General features: G+C 45.4%; 1 protein-coding gene across 2 annotated transcripts in view; it reads right to left on the reverse strand.

Moving 5' to 3' along the window:
- Positions 1–204: 204 nt before the first annotated feature.
- CTSA (cathepsin A) overlaps positions 205–19,985 on the reverse strand; it is a 70,271-nt gene continuing 50,490 nt past the window's right edge. For both annotated transcript variants that reach the window (XM_068264510.1, XM_068264511.1), the window contains exons 14-15: positions 2,422–2,523; positions 205–1,747 (exon numbers count right to left, since the gene is read on the reverse strand). In XM_068264510.1, coding sequence (XP_068120611.1) covers positions 1,664–1,747; positions 2,422–2,523 — 186 coding nt within the window. In that variant the 3' untranslated portion in view covers positions 205–1,663. The remainder of the gene's footprint in view (positions 1,748–2,421; positions 2,524–19,985) is intronic.

A 19,985-nucleotide genomic window follows, 5' to 3' on the forward strand; every position in this document is an offset into this window, starting at 1 on the left:
TCTTACTACTGCTGCAATTTGGCTGCCTTTAAATTGGAACGGAAATTGTACTGGCAGGAAGTAGTCTTGGAACTGCTTGGCACGCGTATAGGTCAGTCTGTCAGTGGGCTGGTTTTAGCCCTCTTTCAGTTACATTTCATATGGCATTCTAACTTTTTTTTCAAGCTCCCATTCTCAAACTCAAATAACAGGAATACAAATATGTAAGCTTTATAGACATTTTATCAAATCAATTTCAAGCTTTTTTAAAAAACAAGTCTTCGTGAGTGCAAATTTCAGTGACATCACAAATGGGTAATACATCGATAAGGAAGAAAAAAAAAAAACAAAAAAAACAAATTTGTTTAATCGCTCATTCAACAGTGGTCACAGAGGAATAGTGAGGGTCATGTCTCAAACTCATGGAGAAGCATGCGATTTGTTTGATCAGCTGATTTGCAAAGCTGTGATCATATTCTGCACATGATCATAACTATCAAATCATATCCAGCAAATCATATCCAAACTGATCACATGCTTCTCCATGGGTTCTCACCATGACCACAGAGGAAGCAGCTGGCTCTTAAACCACACATCTAAGACATACAAATTCTACAGTGAACATGTAAAAAGGCAAGAAGATAAAAGCAGCTTTAGGGAAAGAAGAAACCAGTTCCCCTCAGGCGTAAGGACGATTAGGTAGAGTGGTGCTAAGTGACCTCTCCGCAGTGAACGGAGCTGAATGTCACAAATGACATTTTAGCAAGCAAGAAGCCTCATCTAGGTAAGATACAATTTTAAAGCCTTTAAAACAACTCAAACCACCACAAAGCTGTGAAGCAGCAGCACATACAGAGCCTAACAGTGTTCTGCCAATTGGCAACCTGAAATTGTGGAGGCTAGCACAGATGTATAGATCTAAGCACAGAGAGGGAGAGAAGAGAAAGGCAAAAACCGGGAAAAAAAAAAAATCAGGAAAATTAGCTGCCAGTGTAATGCTTCTTATATCAAACCTTTAGTGCGACCATAGTAACGGTCCTTTTTAGAGTGAAACAGATGAGGTGAAAATACAGAATAAGCTGACCATCTACAATCCATGGAAAAATGCTTCTTTTGTACTTCCAGTTCAGGTAGCAAATCTCCACAGATCCAGAAAGAGCATTGGGATCACACCCATAGCATTACATTAGCAAGAGTTATTCAAATCAAAGTACTCAGAAAAGCACTCCTAGTGGGTTCCAGGCCTCAGAAGGTTTTACACATTATAAAACCACCCTCCTAGAGTTAGAGGGGATTTGCAAATTGGGTTTCCTCAATTATTAGTGTTATGGGAAAACAAACCAAACCATTTTTTTTGTTTGGAGGGAAACAGCAGTACTGCAATTCTGGGTCTGTACTGCAATGCAATTCAGGCTGCCATATAGTATTTTCCTGCAGTTCAGCAGTACATCCTAAACAGTACTAAGGATCCCCCCATTACAAGCAAATTTCAGTCACCATCCGTTTCACTGTCACACTAACTGGCTGATTTTAGAGAAGATAAAAGTCCTATGTAACAGTAATGATTGTGAGAGCACAGAATTACTATGTAATAGTCCACCATCATAGCAGTGTGAGTCCACATCCATCATGATACTTGTGGTCCACAGTCAGTAAATAAGTGCAGGGAAGCAGCTATTCCAGTCTAAAACGGCTCATTTTTTATGTATCGACTGAACACCATGAAGGCAGCATTGGGCTTGTCAGTTGGTACCATGTGACCAGCTCCCTGTGGAGACAGAACAGGGTCAGTGGATAGCAAAAGACAGACATAAGTAAACAAATCATGAATAAAAGGTAATATCAATTATAGACCGGGATGCACTATAATTCTAGATCCCTGTACTTAAATTCTTTAAATTGACCCTTGATCCATGATACACAATACAGTAGAATCTCCTTCTAGTAAACTCTGATGTATGAACAGGAGCATGGACCTGGAGACTGTTTACTATATCATGATTCATCGGGCTCTACTGCCTCCACTAACATGCGCAGTTCTAGAGCTTCCCCCCAGTCCACGCTACTGGAAACGGCCTGTAGCGTGGATCGGGGGGGGGGGGGGGGGGGCGGCCTTTTCAGGCTTTTTAGCCATTAAAAAGCAAACTGGCGTTAGCTGCCTATTTGGGGCTAGCTGAATACCCATCAGCAGGCAGCAAGGACTAAGTTTTACTATTGCCCCATAGTCTGTCCCCCTTTTCATGCTTGTAAGCACACTGAAGGGACTGAGAGGATATCCAGGGTGACAGGAAGGTGATCTTTCTTTAGACACTTCTGTAATTGGAAGACTTAAATCTCCTTTTATGAAGCTGGAAGCAGACAGGCTTTAGCCTTCAATGCAGGAAAATGCTTCTCACAATCGTATGAGTAACATGTAAAGCTGGCTCTAAATGCTTACAATACCTTGATAGTTAGGAAGGTCAGGTTGGAAAACTCCTTCACAAATCCACCAATCTGCTGCTGGTCTCCATCAGAGTAGAGCCACGGCCGACGCTTTACCTGCAGCTAAACAGAGAGTGGGGGTCAGAAAGGTAGAATGTAAGGAAATCCTTGCAAGATAGAATTTAAGCAGGGGCGTAGTAATAGGGGGTGCAGCGGTAGCGACCGCATCGGGGCCCTTGGGTCAGAGGGGCCCCGAAGGGCCCTCCCTCAACTACAGTATTAGTTCTCTATTGGTCCTGTGCTCATAATAATCACTTCTATATATACATTGAATAGTGGTAAACATTAACAAGCTCTTCCCCATCCCCTTCTTGCACCTCTGACACTGTAGTTGCCATTGGCAGGTTTTGGTGCGCCGTATTAATTGTTATGTATAGAGTGCCTGGGGGGCCCCATTGTAAAACTCGCATCGGTGCCCACAGCTCCTTAGCTACGCCACTGAATTTAAGGAAACCAGAAGCGGAGAAAAAAAAAATAAAATTAAAAAAAAAAAAAAAAAAAAAAAAAAAAACCTCCCAAAAAGACCATTAGCCTTTGCTGGCTGTACACACGTTCCAGCTGTGACTTTTCAAGCCAGAGTCAAAACACCACAAATGTACTTTCAACGCACAATAATTCTGTAGATCAACTCACCACCCATACAATTCTATGGGCCTGTTCACCTCTCTGCTTTGGAACAGATTGTGTTATTGTAACTCACTGCATGCACCTTTGTATTAAAGTCTATGTCCAGACTCCATTGCTGTACACTCGAAACATGTTACATAGTTTCATAGTTATTTTGGTTGAAAAAAAAAAAAAACATACGTCCATAGAGTTCAACCAGTATAAAGTACAACACCAGCCTACTCCCTCACATATCCCTGTTGATCCAGAGGAAGGCGAAAAAACCCTTACAAGGCATGGTCCAATTAGCCCCTAAAGGGAAAAATTCCTTCCCGACTCCAGATGGCAATCAGATAAAATCCCTGGATACCCATCATTAGGCATTACCTAGTAATTGTAGCCATGGATGTCAACGCAAGGAAAGCATCTAAGCCCCCTTTAAATGCAGGTAGAGTTTGCCATAACGACTTCCTGTGGCAATGCATTCCACATCTTAACCACTTGAGGACCGTAGGGCTTTACCCCCCTTAAGGACCAGACTTTTTTTCCATTCAGACCACTGCAGCTTTCATGGTTTATTGCTCACTCATGCAACCTACCACCTAAATGAATTTTGGCTCCTTTTCTTGTCACTAATAAAGCTTTCTTTTGGTGCTATTTGATTGCTGCTGCGATTTTTACTTTATTTGAAAAATGACAGCACAGAAAGTTATTTTTTTGACAAAATTCATGTCTCTTTTGATGAATATAATAAAGTAAAATTTCCTTATACATGCAGCACGAAAAATGTGGACAAATGTTTGATTAAAAAAAAAAAACCCAGTCTATATTTATTGGTTTGGGTAAAAGTTATAGCGTTTACAAACTATGGTGCAAAAAGTGAATTTTCCCATTTTCAAGCAACTCTGACTTTTCTGACCACCTGTCATGTTTCATGAGGGGCTAGAATTCCTGGATAGTATAAATACCCCCCAAATGACCCCATTTTGGAAGGAAGACATCCCAAAGTATTCACTGAGAGGCATAGTGAGTTCATAGAAATGTTTTGTCACATGTTAGCAGAAAATGACAGTTTGTGACAAGAAAAAAAAATGAAATCTGCCACGGACTCACTATGCTCCTCTCTGAATACCTTGAAGTGTCTACTTTCCAAAATGGAGTAATTTGTGGGGTGTGTTTACTGTCCTGGCATTTTGGGGGGTGCCTAATTGTAAGCACCCCTGTAAATCCTAAAGGTACTCATTGGAGTTTGGGCCCCTTAGCGCAGTTAGGGTGCAAAAAAGTGCCACACATGTGGTATCGCCGTACTCAGAAGTAGTATGTGTTTTGGGGTGTATTTTTACACATACCCATGCTGAGTACGGCAATACCACATGTGTGGCACTTTTTTGCACCCTAACTGCGCTAAGGGGCCCAAACTCCAATGAGTACCTTTAGGATTTACAGGGGTGCTTACAATTAGGCACCCCCCAAAATGCCAGGACAGTAAACACACCCCACAAATTACCCCATTTTGGAAAGTAGACACTTCAAGGTATTCAATTTGTGGGGTGTGTTTACTGTCCTGGCATTTTGGGGGGTGCCTAATTGTAAGCACCCCTGTAAATCCTAAAGGTACTCATTGGAGTTTGGGCCCCTTAGCGCAGTTAGGCTGCAAAAAAAGTGCCACACATGTGGTATTGCCGTACTCAGCATGGGTATGTGTAAAAATACACCCCAAAACACATACTACTGAGTACGGCGATACCACATGTGTGGCACTTTTTTGCACCCTAACTGCGCTAAGGGGCCCAAACTCCAATGAGTACCTTTAGGATTTCACAGGTCATTTTTGTTTCAAGACTACTCCTCACGGTTTAGGGCCCCTAAAATGCCAGGGCAGTATAGGAACCCCACTAATGACCCCATTTTAGAAAGAAGACACCCCAAGGTATTCCGTTAGGAGTATGGTGAGTTCATAGAAGAATTTATTTTTTGTCACAAGTTTGTGACAAAATAAAATCAATTTCCGCTAAGTGTCATTTTCCGCTAACTTGACAAAAAATAAATTCTATGAACTCGTCATACACCTAACAGAATACCTTGGGGTGTCTTTTCTAAAATGGGGTCACTTGTGGGGTTCCTATACCGCCCTGGCATTTTACAGGCCCAAAACCGTGAGTAGTCTGGAAACCAAATGTGTGATTTACAGGTTATTGACAGATGATCAGTGGGTTATTACAGGGAAGAACAGATGTAAATAATGCACTGGCGAATTGATAGACTCCTATTAGACCTACCGGTAATGGAGTTCCTGGTTGTCATCTGGGACAACCTGAGATCCGGTCCCGCCCAGGATCTGTGGAAACACACCAACAAGAAGTTTAAAAGCCCCCGCCCACCCTCCATCCTCAGTGCGTCTGGAAGTAAACAGACTAGAAACACCAAGATGAAGGAAGAAATTTAGACACCTATAAGTGACTATTAACCCTCTGGGGGATAATCCCGAGCTGAGCTCGGGGCTAAGCCGCCACAGAGGATTTCTCAGGCCCTTGTGGGCCGATTTGCATAATTTTTTTTCGTTGCACGCAGCTAGCACTTTGCTAGCTGCGTGTATATACCCGATCGCAGCCGCTCCGCGCTGATACGCCGCTACCCGCCGCGCATCAGTGCCAGGCAGAGCTGAGGGGTGGATTGGGACTCCCTCTGACGTCACGAAGTCGATGGCGTCATCCCGATCGTCGCCATGGCGACGGGGGAAGCCAAAAAGGAAATCCCATTCTGAACGGGATTTCCTGTTTGCTTTGATTGCCGGAGGCGATCGGAGGGGGTGGGGGGATGCCGCTGCACAGCGGCTATCATGTAGCTAGCGCTAGGCTAGCTTCATGATTTAAAAAAACAAAACAAAAACATTTTTAAAAAAAATGTGCTGCGTCGCCCCCTGGCGATATTATTGTATCCCCCAGGAGGTTAAGATAATACCCTGTGATCCTGCTTTTAACAGAGAAAGGTGCGAGACAGGAGAAGGGAAGGGTTATAGACGTTGTCCCGGATGACAACCAGAAACTCCATTACCGGTCGGTCTAATAGGAGTCTTTCTCTAATTGTCATCCGGGACAACCTGAGAGATTGGCAAGAAGTCTTAAGACAAACGTCTCACCTAGGGAGGGACCACTGCTTGGAGCACCTTTCTGCCAAACGACTGATCCTGCTGAGCTAACACATCCACTCTGTAGTGTTTGATGAAAGTAGATGCACTCGACCAAGTTGCCGCTTGACGAATCTGTTGAATGGTAGCTCCTGCCCTTTCTGCCCATGATGTGGATAAAGAACGGGTTGAATGGGCTTTAATGTTAGGTGGTAGGGGACAATCACTACTCTCATAAGCCAATGCTATCATCTGTCTAATCCATCTTGCGATGGTCTGTCTAGATGCTTGCTGGCCCCTATTCTTCCCTGAAAATAATACTAACAGATTACTAGATTTTCTAAATTCTCTTGATCTGGAGAGATAGGTTAGTAAGGAACGTCTGACGTCTAAACAATGGAACCCCTCCTCCCTGGGTCCCGCAGGTTTAGTGCAGAAGGAGGGAAGGATAATTTCTTGAGATCTATGGAACTCTGAAGACATCTTTGGCAAATAAGCTGGGTCTAACCAGAGTCTGATGCTGTCAGGACAAATAATTAGGAAAGGATCTTTAATGGAAAGAGCTTGTAAATCACCTAAGCGCCTGGCAGATGTGATTGCAATGAGAAAAGTTATTTTAAGCGTCAAAAACTTAATATCAATATCCTCAATGGGTTCAAAAGGGCTTTTCATAAAACTATTCAGGACTAGAGATAAATCCCATTGCGGAAAAATATCTTGCTTCACCGGAGTTGACCTCTGTAAAGCTTTAAAGAAATTCCTGACCAATTCTTCCTGAGCTAAATGCCTGTCTAGAAGAATGGCTAGAGCTGAACACTGAACCTTGAGATTACTTGGCGCTAGCTTCATGTCAAAGCAGTCCTGGAGAAAATCCAGAACAGCTAGATAGCATATGATTTTTATTATAAGAGTCACACCATGACAAATACACTTTCCAAACTTCACGGTAAATCTTCTGCGTTACCGGCTTTCTACATTTCATAAGTGTCTCGATCACTTTTTCTGAAAGACTTTTCTAAGAATTACCCTTTTAGGATCCAGGCTGCCAGATTGAATAATTGTGGCTTGGGATGCGAGAGCGGGCCCTGAATCAAAAGATCTGGACACAACGGCAGAGGAAACTGAGGTTCCACTGACAACTTCAACATTGTTGCATACCATGGTCTTTTTGGCCATTGAGGAGCTATTAGAATTAATTTCACTTTTTCTTTTTGAAGTTTCCCTAGCACCTGAGGGAGCAGCAGAGTCGGAGGAAAAGCATAGCACAGCTTGAACCCCCATGGCAGACTGAGTGCATCCAACCCCAGAGACCTCTGGCACCTGTGGAGAGAGAAGAAATTCGCTACTTTTGCGTTTTTTGGGGATGCGAAGAGATCTATTTCCGGAAATCCGAATCTTTCTGTTATCAGCTGAAAAACCCGGGATGAAGTTCCCATTCTGATGGATTCACCTCCTGATGGCTCAAGAAGTCCGCCTCCACATTGAGGATCCCCTTTATGTGGACTGCCGATAGGGATAGAACCCGAGGTTCTATCCATTCGAGAATCTCCGAGCAGAGAGACATGAGTTTGCTTGATCTCGTACCCCCCTGCTTTGAGAGATACGCCACCGTCGTGATATTGTCTGAAAAAATCTGAACATGATTCTCTTCTATTAGAGACTGAAAATAGGAGCTCTCTGAACTGCCAGAAGTTCTCTGAAGTTGGACGACTTCCTGCTGACGGACTGGGACCAACTTCCCTGGGCATGATTGCCCAATGCTGTTGCTCCCCAGCCCCAAGAAATTGCGTCCGTAAAAATCTTTACTGGATCGTTTTGCCTCCAGAATCTCCCCTTCTCCAAGTTCTGTTGGCTTAACCACCATCTTAAACTGATTTTGACTGAGTTCGGGATTGAAATTGTAGATCCAAGGACTCCTTGGATTTGTCCCAATTTGAAAGGAGGAGAGCCTGAAGATCTCTCCCATGTGATTGGGCCCAAGTGACTGCTGGAATTGATGCTGAAAATAGACCCAATACTCTCATAATCTGATCAGCCAAGAGACATCATCTTTCAGACAAACTGTTTATCTCTGACTGTATCTTTACAATCTTTTCTGATGGCAGAAAGATCTTCCTTTCTAGTGAATTGATTCTGTAACCTAGAAAAGTAATTTCCTGGGTCGGATTTAGAAACGACTTGGTGTAATTCACAATCCAACCTGCTTGACACAGTGTGTTGATTACAATATCTCTGTGGGTTTTGACTAGAGCCTCTGTCTCTGTCCCATACTTGGACGATCTTCTAATATTTGCAATCGAGAGTCCCCGAAACCTTAATTCTTTCATTACCTCTGCTAGCACCTTGGTGAATACCCGCGGGGCTGACGCTATTCCAAATGGAAGTGCCTGAAATTGACGAATGTAGGAGGGCGCTCTGATTGCGAACCTCAATTTTTTTGATGTGCTGCAAAAATCGGAATGTGCAGATAGGCGTCTTGAAGGTCTATGGAGACAAACAATTTCTTGCCTTGCAATAGAGACCTCACTGAATATATACTGTCCATCCTGAATTTCTTGTAAGTCAGAAACAGATTGAGAGATTTTAGGTTTAAAATAAACCTGAACTCCCCGGTGGCTTTCTTTACTAGAAATACGTGGGAGTAGTATCCCTGGAATACCTCTTCCTGGGGAACATGAACAATCACTCTTTTCTCTAGAAGTCTTTGAATTTCCAATTCCAAACCCCTGGCCTTTGCCGGATCTTTCGGAATTGGATTCACAAATCTCCTCTGAGGGGGCTTGACAGAAAACTGCAGGCGACAGCCCTGCTTTATAATTTGTAAAACAAACGGATTGGGATTCAACTTCTCCCATTCTAACCGAAAATAAAGAAGTCTGCCCCCTACTGGAAGAACGTCATTTACCTGGCTTGGGGGGGGGGGGGGGGGGGGGGAAAATCAGTCTTCCCAAGAGTGAATCCCCCTCTACCTCTCCCTTTCGGAAAGGACCATTTCCTCTGCACATTCCTATTTTTGTTAGCTCAGAATCCTGTCTTTTAGGGACTAAAGGTCTCTTACCCTTAAAGATTTTCTTCTTATTTGGGAATAGTTTCCCCTTTTCGGCCGAACGGGAAAGCACTTCCTCTAAACCTGTGCCAAAAAGAAGGTAACCTTCAAATGGAATAGCACATAATCTGTTTTTGGATGTCTGGTCCCCTTCCAAGGTTTTCAGCCACACTGCCCTTCTAGCCAAATTTACAAGTGCTGTCGTACGGGCTGATACGCGAATAAGTTCTGTAACCGTGTTGGCTAAAAAGGCTACCGCTTTAAGGAGTACCGGAAGCGAGGCTGCATAATTTTTTAATGGAACTCCTTTAGAAATTTGCTCAACCAAATTGTCCATCCATATTCTAAGATTACGGGAAATACAGGTGGCTGAAATGCCTGGGATGAAGCCAAACGCAGCAGATTCCTATGCTTTAAGGAGTGAATCTACTTTATCCATCACATCCTGAAGGACTCCTGCATCCTCAAAGGATAAGTCCGAATCTTTGGAATATTTGGATAGGGACGCATCTAACTTAGGGCATTTAGTCCACTTATCAATCTCTGACTGTGAAAAAGGGAATTTTCTTTTTGCCGATTTAGGGATAAACAAGGGCCTCTCTGGATTGTGCCACTGGGATGTAATGATTTCCTGCAGAGTTTTATGGATAGGAAATACCCTACCCGTAGACTGACCCAGGCCTGAATAAACCTGATCCTGAGGGGTAAGCTCAGGAACTGTCTCCTTAATTTGCTCTGTAACATACACAGCTTTAAGCAATTCAGAAGACTCATCAGGAGAAAATAAAAATCTGGGAGTTTTAACTGTTTCCTCTCCCTCTAATCCCGGCTGCTCTCCTTCCTCCTGTGACATTCTCCGATAAATCCTCCCCCTCCTCCTCTCTTTCCCCCTCCTCCTCAACCCCTAATATATCAGGAATAATGGAAGGGTGGGAGATAGCAATATTGGAAGGACCTGGAAGAGGATCCGCAGAAGGTGGAACAAAAAAAAAACTTTCCTTAAATTTATCCAAAGTTTCCTGCATGTTTTTATTAACTGACTCCATTACTCCCTTCAAAATATTAGAAGTCTCAGAAACCACTATAGCGTCAGTGCAGGCCTGACAAATATTCCTAGGGGTTTCTAGGGCAATTTTTGTGTTACATAAACCACATCTTTTATATTTAGGTGGTGCAGTAACTTTGGGCTCAGTCCTTGCCTAGAAAACAAAAGACATAAGACATCCAATGAGACCTGCCATTCTGAGGGGATATAAAAAAAAAAAAATATACACATCCTCCACTGGAGGACTTACCACCCCAGACCCAGATGGCTGCACCTGGGAAGAGTATTTGGCCGCCGCAGCTGCCTCCCGCTGTTGTGTCGGCTGCTGCGGCTGAGGCTGCGACATCCTCTCTGCTTAGCAGTGCACTCGTGGAGACGCTGGGAACACGCTGTTTCAACTTCCTGGCTCTCCGAAGTCCGCCCCCTCCTTTAGCCGCGTGACGTCTTTCCGCACTGCACGTCACTTCCCCACATGGATTGGCTGTCAGACCGGATGCGCCTTGCAGAGCCGGCGTCTGACGGAGGAAGGGAAGGTATTCTGGCCACACTCCGCACGGAGGCCAAATACTCTGCTGCAAATATCTTTAGAGGAGGTCCGCGTTACCTCCTATACGCCTCACCGCCGTCCTCGACCTCCTCTGGGAAAAAGACTCACCCTCTGGTGAGTACCAGCAAAACAACAAACGGGAGCTTGCTTCCTTTAGGTGTTTCCGTCACGGAAACACAGATGAACTGAGGATGGAGGGTGGGCGGGGGCTTTTAAACTTCTTGTTGGTGTGTTTCCACAGATCCTGGGCAGGACCGGATCTCAGGTTGTCCCGGACGACAATTAGAGAAAAGGGGGGGGTCTGAGGGCAATCTGAGCGTGTAGGTGGGTGATTGGGTGCCCGCAAGGGGCAGATTAGGGTCTGATCTGATGGGTAACAGTGACAGGTGGTGATAGGGGGTGATTGATGGGCAATTAGTGGATGTTTAGGGTAGAGAACAGATGTAAATAATGCACTTGGGGGGTGATCTGACGTCGGATCTGCGGGCGATCTATTGGTGTGGGTGGGTGATCAGATTGCCCGCAAGGGGCAGGTTAGGGGCTAATTGATGGGTGATTGACAGGTGATCAGTGGGTTATTACAGGGGGGATAGAGGCATACAGTACACTGGGGGGGTCTGGGGAGAATCTGAGGGGTGGGGGTGATCAGGAGGGAGCAGGGGGCAGTTTAGGGAATAAAAAAAAAAAAAGTGTCGACAGATAGGTGATTAGGGGGCGATTGGGTGCAATCACTCCCTGTCACTATCAAACAGGGGTCTGGGGGGTGCTGTGGGCGATCAGGGGGCAGGGGGGGGGGAATCAGTGTGCTTGGGTGCAGACTAGGGTGGCTGCAGCCTGCCCTGGTGGGCCCTCGGAGACTGGGACCACCAGGGCAGGAGGCAGCCTGTATAATAGGCTTTGTATACATTACAAAGCATATTATACGCATGGATCGGCGGAGATTTGTATTCCTCCGCCCGCGCGCGCTGCGAAGGCGGCCGGCGAGCTGGAGGCTAAACCCCCGGCGGAGGATCGCCTCACGGATGACGCGATCGCTCTGCCCATGCCTGTACAAGGACCGGCGGTCCTTGCAGGATCCCCTGTGCAGTGGGCGGTCGGTAAGTGGTTAATCACTCTTACTGTAAAGAACCCTTTCCTAAATAAATGGCTAAAACGTTTTCCCTCCATGCGCAGATCATGTCCTCTAGTCCTTTGAGAAGGCCTAGGGACAAAAAGCTCATCCGCCAAGCTATTATATTGTCCTCTGATGTATTTATACATGTTAATTACATCTCCTCTAAGGCGTCTTTTCTCTAGACTAAATAAACCCAGTTTATCTAACCTTTCTTGGTAAGTGAGACCTTCCATCCCACGTATCAATTTTGTTGCTCGTCTCTGCACCTGCTCTAAAACTGCAATATATTTTTTGTAATGTGGTGCCCAGAACTGAATTCCATATTCCAGATGTGGCCTTACTAGAGAGTTAAACAGGGGACAATATTATACATGCACGTTATGTAACCCACCACTGTAAATTTACAAGTGCAGAAAGGTTCTTGCATTCAGCCTTGGGCTGGATTCAAACAAGTGCTCAGTGAAGTTGATCATGCAAGAATTGTTCCATCACATGCATTTTTTTTAATCAAAGACTATGCGTGATAATTTTGACCCAGTCTACACCCTGTAGAAGTGATCTACACATACACTAATTTCTGCTAAATGCAGTTGAGAAGTTAAAGGGAGTTTCAATCCAAATTGATCTGCAATGTGCAGAACAGATCCAAAAGCACAGGTCATAGCTTCATAGAGTTCAATGAATCTTTATAAAGTGCTAAACAAGGTGCCATATGCAATTCCCTTTTTCTCCTGAGTTTTCTCCTAGGTGATATTTTTAAACTTTCTTGCTGGTGGCTTAAAAGGCAATTTACTTACAAGAGCATGCTCAAAATATTTTTTGATATCACTTTCACCATTTTTGGTACATTTTTAGTTGAAAAGTGCTGGAAAGTCATTTTAAATCGAAGATGAAATATTCTCCTAGGAGAAAAGAAAACTCAGGAGAAAAAGTGAATTGCATCAGGCCCCTTAGGCCATATGCAATTCACTTTTTCACCTAAGTTTTCTCCTACGTGAATTCTCACATCTCAAAATGCCTTTTAAGCCACCAGCAAGCAAGAAAATACTTAACCATTATTTTGACTTTTTTTCTTTTTTTTTTTTTTTGTAAAACATTTTATTGAGTTTTTCAAGTACATACAGAAAAACAAAACATTTGACCCCCCCCCCCCCCCATTACCCCAAAGAGCCTGGATCCCCCCTCCCCCCAGAAGATAGTACAAATCACAATCTCACAATAGGAGCATTATTGAGAGTAGGCGTTAAATGTCAATTTTGAAAAATGACAACCAGCATTTCCAGGTCTTGTAGAATTTCTTAGGTGAACCTCCATTTTCATAGATGGACTTATAAATAGGCAGGTCAGCGTTTACTCCAGACTTAAATTCTGACATTGTTGGTGGAGCAGCCTTCTTCCACTGCAAAGAGATGGCTCTCCTGGCATATACCAAAAGTAGGCGAGCCAAGAAGACCCCTCTCTCCGAAAGGGAAGTCTTCCCAAAGGTGCCCAAGAGCAGAGCTGTGGCTGTGTATGGAACCTTCCCCTCAAAGAGGGATGAAAGTAAATCATGCACATCTTCCCAGAAGGGTCGAATGTGGGTACATGACCAAAAGATGTGGAGTGAGTCAGCATCGTTTGCATGGCAGCGCCAACATTTCCCCTCCCCTGCTCATTTTAGAAAGACGGTGTGGGGTGAGATATACCCGGTATAGGAATTTAAGGGAGATTAACTTGTGTTTAGCTGCAATGGGGGTGGAGATGAAGTGGGCCAAGGTTTCCATCCACTCCTCCTCAGAAAGATTGGGTATATCTTTTCGCCAGGTCTCAAGGAGTCTGACAGCCGTGCCTGCCACGTGGTTCATCAAAAGTGCATACATTTGTGATACTAACCCCGTCAAACCAGAGTGAGATAGTAGATTTTCCAAGGGGTGGGATTGCACTCTCAAGTCAACTGATCTAAACTGTACTGTAAAAGCATGTCTCAATTGCAGGTAGCGAAAGAGCATATGGTTAGGTAATGAGTATTGGGCTTTCAGGTCGCTGAATTGCCTAATTGTGTTGCCTTCTGTTATATCCCGCAGCTTGACCACTCCCCTGTCTGCCCATGTCACTGGATCCGGAATGCTTAGAAATTCTTTTAATTTAATGTTGTTCCACAGGGGGGGGGGGGTATGTGGGGACCACTGTCCTGGCTGGGTCAGAAAAGAGCCTGCGGATTCCCATACCTTAACAGCTGTGACCATGGGCATAGTCAGGGAGGTAAGGGCTTTGGGTCCCCTAAAAGGCAGGCTGGAGAGGGCTAGGGGCGAACCCAAAATAGCTGCCTCCAGAACCGTAGCTGGGTTGTCTGAAGCCTGGGCGAACCACCAGTAGATTGAGACTAAAACAGCTGACCAGTAATAAAGTTTAAGGTTAGTAAGTGCAATCCCACCCCTATCGACAGGAAGCTGTAGACTCCCCAAGGCAACGCGTGGCGAAGAGGGAGACCAGAGAAAAGAGGTTAAAAGTTTATCCATTTCCTGGAAGAAACGAGCCGGGAGGACCATTGGTGTGTTTCGGAATAAATATAAAAACTTAGGCAGGACACATTTTGAACAGGTTGCTGCGACCCAAGAGGGATATCGGAAGGGATTTCCACGCACGCAATTTTTCCCTAACCAGGTCTACAGTGGGGGCCACGTTGAGATCATAAAATTCCTGAGGGTTGGAAGAAATAGTAATGCCGAGATATTTTAGTTTTGGTACCACCTTCAAGGGATGTGCGGGGGGGATCTATGGCAGGATATGGGTCCAGTGGCAATAAAAGAGATTTGCTCCAGTTAATGACCAGTCCAGAGTAGGTGCCAAACTCCGAAATCAAATGAAGAGCCATATCAAGTGATCTACGGGGGTTAGCCAGATATAAAAGTAAATCGTCCGCGTATAGGGAGACCTTTTCCTCAAGGCTCCCCAGACGCAGGCCCTCAACTTCGTTAGATGATCGGAGCAACGCCGCCAGAGGCTCCATCGCCAGCGCAAAGAGCACCAGGGAAAGAGGGCATCCCTGGCAAGTGCCCCGTGCTAAGGGAAAGAAAGATGACACCCTGGCACCAGTCCTAACCTTTGCTTTAGGGGAGGAGTATAGGGCTTGCACATATGTTAAGAAGTTGGGGCCAAAGTTGAACTTTTTAAGTACTTCCCACAGATATATCCACTCGACACTATCAAAAGCTTTTTCAGCATCAAAGGATGCTATAACCCTTGATCCGCAATTGGAGTGTCGAGTGGATAAGTTCGTCATGAGTCTGCGTAAATTTATGTCGCACCCCTTGCCAGGTATAAAACCTGATTGGTCAGGGTGTACCAAAGTAGTAATAACCTCATTAAGGCGCCTGGCCATAATTTTCGCCAGAATTTTGCTGTCAACATTTAAGAGTGAGATTGGTCGGTACGAGGAGCATGACGTGGGGTCCTTGTCTTTAAGGATGAGCGTGATTAGTGCCTCTGACATAGTTGGAGAGACTGTGCCCGTGGCACGCACTTCCTTAAAGACCTTAAGGAGTTGAGGGGCTAATTGTTTTTTGTATTTGGCATACAGTTCTGCTGGAAGTCCGTCAAGCCCAGGGGATTTCCTAGTTTTGAGTGAGGAGATTGCTTGGCAGACCTCCTGGAGAGTAATTTCGGCCTCTAATGCTTCAAAATTGTCATGTGAGAGTCGGGGCAGGGAGATATGTGCAAGGAAGGTCTGAATTTCAAGAGGGGATTTAGAGACTGTAGAGGAGTACAGTTTGACATAATACTTTTTAAATTCAGCGTTAATATCTCCCGGGTGTGTTAATTCCACAGAATTATCTCCTATTAGCCTTGCTATCTGAGTGATGGCCTTCTCCTGGTTCACTAATTGCGCCAGAAGTCTGCCAGTCTTATCTCCGTGCTCAAAGATATTAGTAGCTTTGGCTTGAATGCCTTGCTTAGTGTAATCCAGTTGTTTGGTAGAGAGAGCCAGGAGAGTAGACTGCCATAGGTCATATGAGGAGTCGGATTTGTCCGCTATGTATTGTTGTTCTGCCTCCACTGCTCTCTGTTCTAGATTTGTCAGGATGATCTGTGACTGTCTCTTTTCTTCAGCTATACTAGACATATATGCCCCCCGTGTGACAGCTTTGTGGGCATCCCATTGAATCAAGGGAGGTACAGGTTCATGAGAGAGTTGCCAATACTCCTTCATTTTGTCCATGACAGAATAACAGACCCTAGGTATCTCTAACCAATGAGGAGCAAGCCTCCAAACATAATCTGAACATGTCTGACCCAGGTCCAGCGTGAGTTCTATTGGGCAGTGGTCCGATATCCCCCTGGGCAGCATAGCAATATTGTGGACCAATGCCTGTCCCGCCGAAGTTGTGAACGCTAAATCGATCCTGGATAGGGTCCGGTATGAGGAGGAGTGGCACGTATACCCGGGGGTATCTGGATGCTTCCAGCGCCAAATATCACATAGTGAAAAGGCTGAGGACCAATCTCGTAGATGCGGAGGTTCGGAGGTTCTGGGTGTCAACCTGTCATCAGAGGCAGACGGGACCATATTGAAATCGCCCATGTAGAATTGATATGGGGTAGGGAAAGTTAATATTTTCTGAGCGATTTCGTGCAGAAGGTCAGGAGTGCCTGGAGGTGGATTATAAATCCCGGCGATGACCAGAGTCACCTCATAAATTTTTGCATAAATAATTACATATCTGCCGGAAACATCCAGATCCAGGTGTAACAGCTGGAAGGGTAATCCTTTTTTAACCAGTATACTGACGCCCCTAGAGTAGGAAGAATATGATGAGTTATATGAGCTGCCTATCCAAGGTTTCTTAAGCGCCAAGAGCTTACTGCCCATCAGGTGGGTCTCAACTAATATAATGATCTGAGGGGAAATTTTTTTAAGGAAATTAAAGACTAAAGATCTTTTAATTGCTGAATTTAACCCCCTGACGTTCCATAAGGTGATTTTAAGTTGTTCAGTTCTCTTAGCCATAGTCATAGTAAGGGAGACATATGCGTACCATCAATACATAAAACATAGAAACAGAGTGAGACCCAGACTTTAAGTTCCCCCCTTAATACTAACCTACCCCCCCTCCCTTCCCACCCCCGCCCAGACCTGATACTCACAGTCCCACCCCGCAGCTTCAACCCAATCTCGAAGGTGCATGAGTCCCAACCCACGAAACTGTGGAGAGTATCCATACGCAGGTGCCGGCCAAGGGGCCCCAGGTGCAATAGAACATATAAATGTAACAGTCCCGAATCCCCCCCCCCCCCCCCCCGTGTCTCAGTCGCATCAATTAGGGCTTGCGCATGTAGCAAACATAAATAATCCCCCCCCACAAAATGCGATTTGAGAGTAATTATAACCCTGCCTGTAACCTGTAATGTAAGAGTATAGATAGGCAAACATGTTGTATCAACATCAGATATTCCGGTAGATAAGAAACCCAGTGTCTATTGGGCGAAATTGACAGGCCGCCATAACAAGGCGGAGGCCTGCGTGGTAGTAAAGAAGAGTAGCGTTCTCCTAATATGGAGCCTTGCCGCTTGGTCTGCGTTAACGGGCACGTATTCCGTAGACAGAACTGTCCTTGAAGTGAATAGCCTCAATCAAAAGAGGGGAGGTAGCAGGGCTGATGTTAGCTCTAACGTCAGATCTTGAGCAGTCAAAGTCTATTCCCAATAGAAACAGTACAGTTCAGAGGATCCCCTCCAGTGATACCAGCCAGGCAGGGAAGACATAAGGACAGCACGCTAGGTACTAGCAGAGAACTGTGCAGAAAAGCGATGCCCAAGAAAAAAAAAAAACCAAAAATAAAAGCATGTTAACACAGTTAGATGGAACAGCATGGTCTTACCACCTCCTATCAGTCCTTAAGCGTGTCAATCCAGTCCGAGGCCTCCTGAGCCGTGGTAAAAAAGTGGGCCTTGTCTTGATGCTGCACACGCAGCTTAGCAGGAAATAACATTGCGTATTTCAGCCCCTTCTTTCGGAGCCGAGAACGGACATTGTCAAAGAGCTTCCTTTTACGTTGTGTTTCGGTCGCTAGGTCAGGAAAAAACATCAGGATAGCATTCTCGTGGCGGACTTCCTCCATCTTGCGGGCCTCTCTTAAAATGGCGTCGCGGTCCTGATAGTTCATCAGCTTGAAAATGAAGGGCCTAGGGACCCCGCCCGGCAGCTTAGTACGTGTTTGCAGGCGGTGGGCTCTCTCTATCACGAAACAAGTGGAGAAGTTTGCCTCTGGGAACACACGGCGGAGCATTGTTGTGGTAAAGGCCACAGGATCCTCTCCCTCCACTCCCTCAGGGAGTCCCAGCAGGCGGAGGTTGTTGCGGCGGTTCCGGTTTTCGCTGTCCTCCGCTCTCTCCTCAAGGCGCTGTATCCTAGATTGGTAATCGTCGGAGGACTTGCGGAGTGTGGTTATAGCGTCTTCAGCCTCCCCCAGTCGGCGTTCCGCCTCTCCGGTGCGATCTCGGATATTCACAAGGTCATGCCTGAGTATAGTGACCTGTGACTCCACATGGTCAATTTTGGTAGCTAGAGAGTCTCTGGTGGAGGCTATGAGGTGATGGCTGCAAGAAGCATGGCCATGTCAGGCTGTTCCGCATCCTCCTTCGCTGGCATAGTCTGGGTTGCCTTTGGCTTCCTCCGCACAGCGGGTAAGATGGCGGCGGGGCCTACTTCCGTGAGGTTAGTGGAGCCCTTTGCAGTAGCCGATCCGCGCTTGCCCCTCTTGCTAAGCGACATCCAGGGGACACAGGGGAGTGTGGGCCGTCCAGCAACAGCCTTGGCGACGGCTAGAGCCCGATGAAAGGCAGGATAAGAGCTGTTAATGAGAGCCACACCCGGAGCTCCAAGAAAGCACGTCCGCTCAGCACTCGCGCATGGCCACGCCCCCTCTTTTTTATATATAGTTTATTTTCAATAGCAGAGAGCTGAGAAGTTATTTAAACAGAAGACGAAAAATTATCTCCTGGGAGAAAATTTAGAAGAAAAAGTGAATTGCATCAGGCCCAAGACCTTTATCCTTGTGTAATCTACACATCCAATATCCTCAACACAACATGCCATTTTAACTGCTTGCCGCCCAAGTCACGCAGACGGGCATGGCCACAGCGGCAGCCCCATGACCGCCATGTGTAGCAGGCAGTTTTCCATGCGTTACCTTGTAAAGGTCGCCCCAAAGCCATTTCCAGGTCGGCCAGGGTCAGTGTGCACGACTTTGTAGCGCACATGCGCACCTGGAAGTACCTTCAGGTGGACTTCACAAGGTAACTGAAGGGGATGCAGAAGAATTGGGGGGGGGGGGGCAGAGAGTATGAGGACTGCCTGCTACACAGGCCAGCTACTCCAGTTTTTAGCATGTAGGAGTGCTAAAGTATCCTTTAAGGCATTCAAAGATTCTACAGTGGATCATTTCACATTTTTGTAATTTAAAGGGAACCCAATGTGAGAGGGATATGGAGGCTGACCGGTTTATTTCCTTTTAAATAATGCACATTGAGTGGCTGTCCTGTTTGCCTCTTAAATGATGCTCATTGACTGGATCGAGGATCAACAAGAATCCCAGTCAATGTACATTATTTAAGGGGCAGAGGTCCCCTTCCTCTAACTTTAAGCCATAGACCCGGAACAGGCATGCAGATCAGATGTTTAGGACAAATCTGACAAGATTAGCTGCATGCTTGTTTCATGTGTGTGGTTTAGATCCTACTGACCAGGACTGCCAGGCAACTGGTATTTAAAATGAAATAAATATGGTAGCTTCCATAGGTCTCCCACCTTGGATGCCTTTTAATCACTTCCTGCAAAATTGACATTTCTACAAGTCACACTTGTCCACCAATTAGTGCAAATAGGACGTTTAGGGAGGAGCTGTAGTGAAAATGAAATAGCTTTTTTTAATTTTTTTTACACAATATTACTTAATTTCGTCAGCATTTGCCCATTGTAAAATCTTTCCTCTCTCCAATTTACATTCTGAAATTTAAATCACTGGTGGTGAAATGCTTAGTAACGAGCATTCCATACAGATC

The sequence above is a fragment of the Hyperolius riggenbachi genome, chromosome 12 (assembly GCF_040937935.1).
Source record: "Hyperolius riggenbachi isolate aHypRig1 chromosome 12, aHypRig1.pri, whole genome shotgun sequence".
NCBI lineage: Eukaryota > Metazoa > Chordata > Amphibia > Anura > Hyperoliidae > Hyperolius > Hyperolius riggenbachi.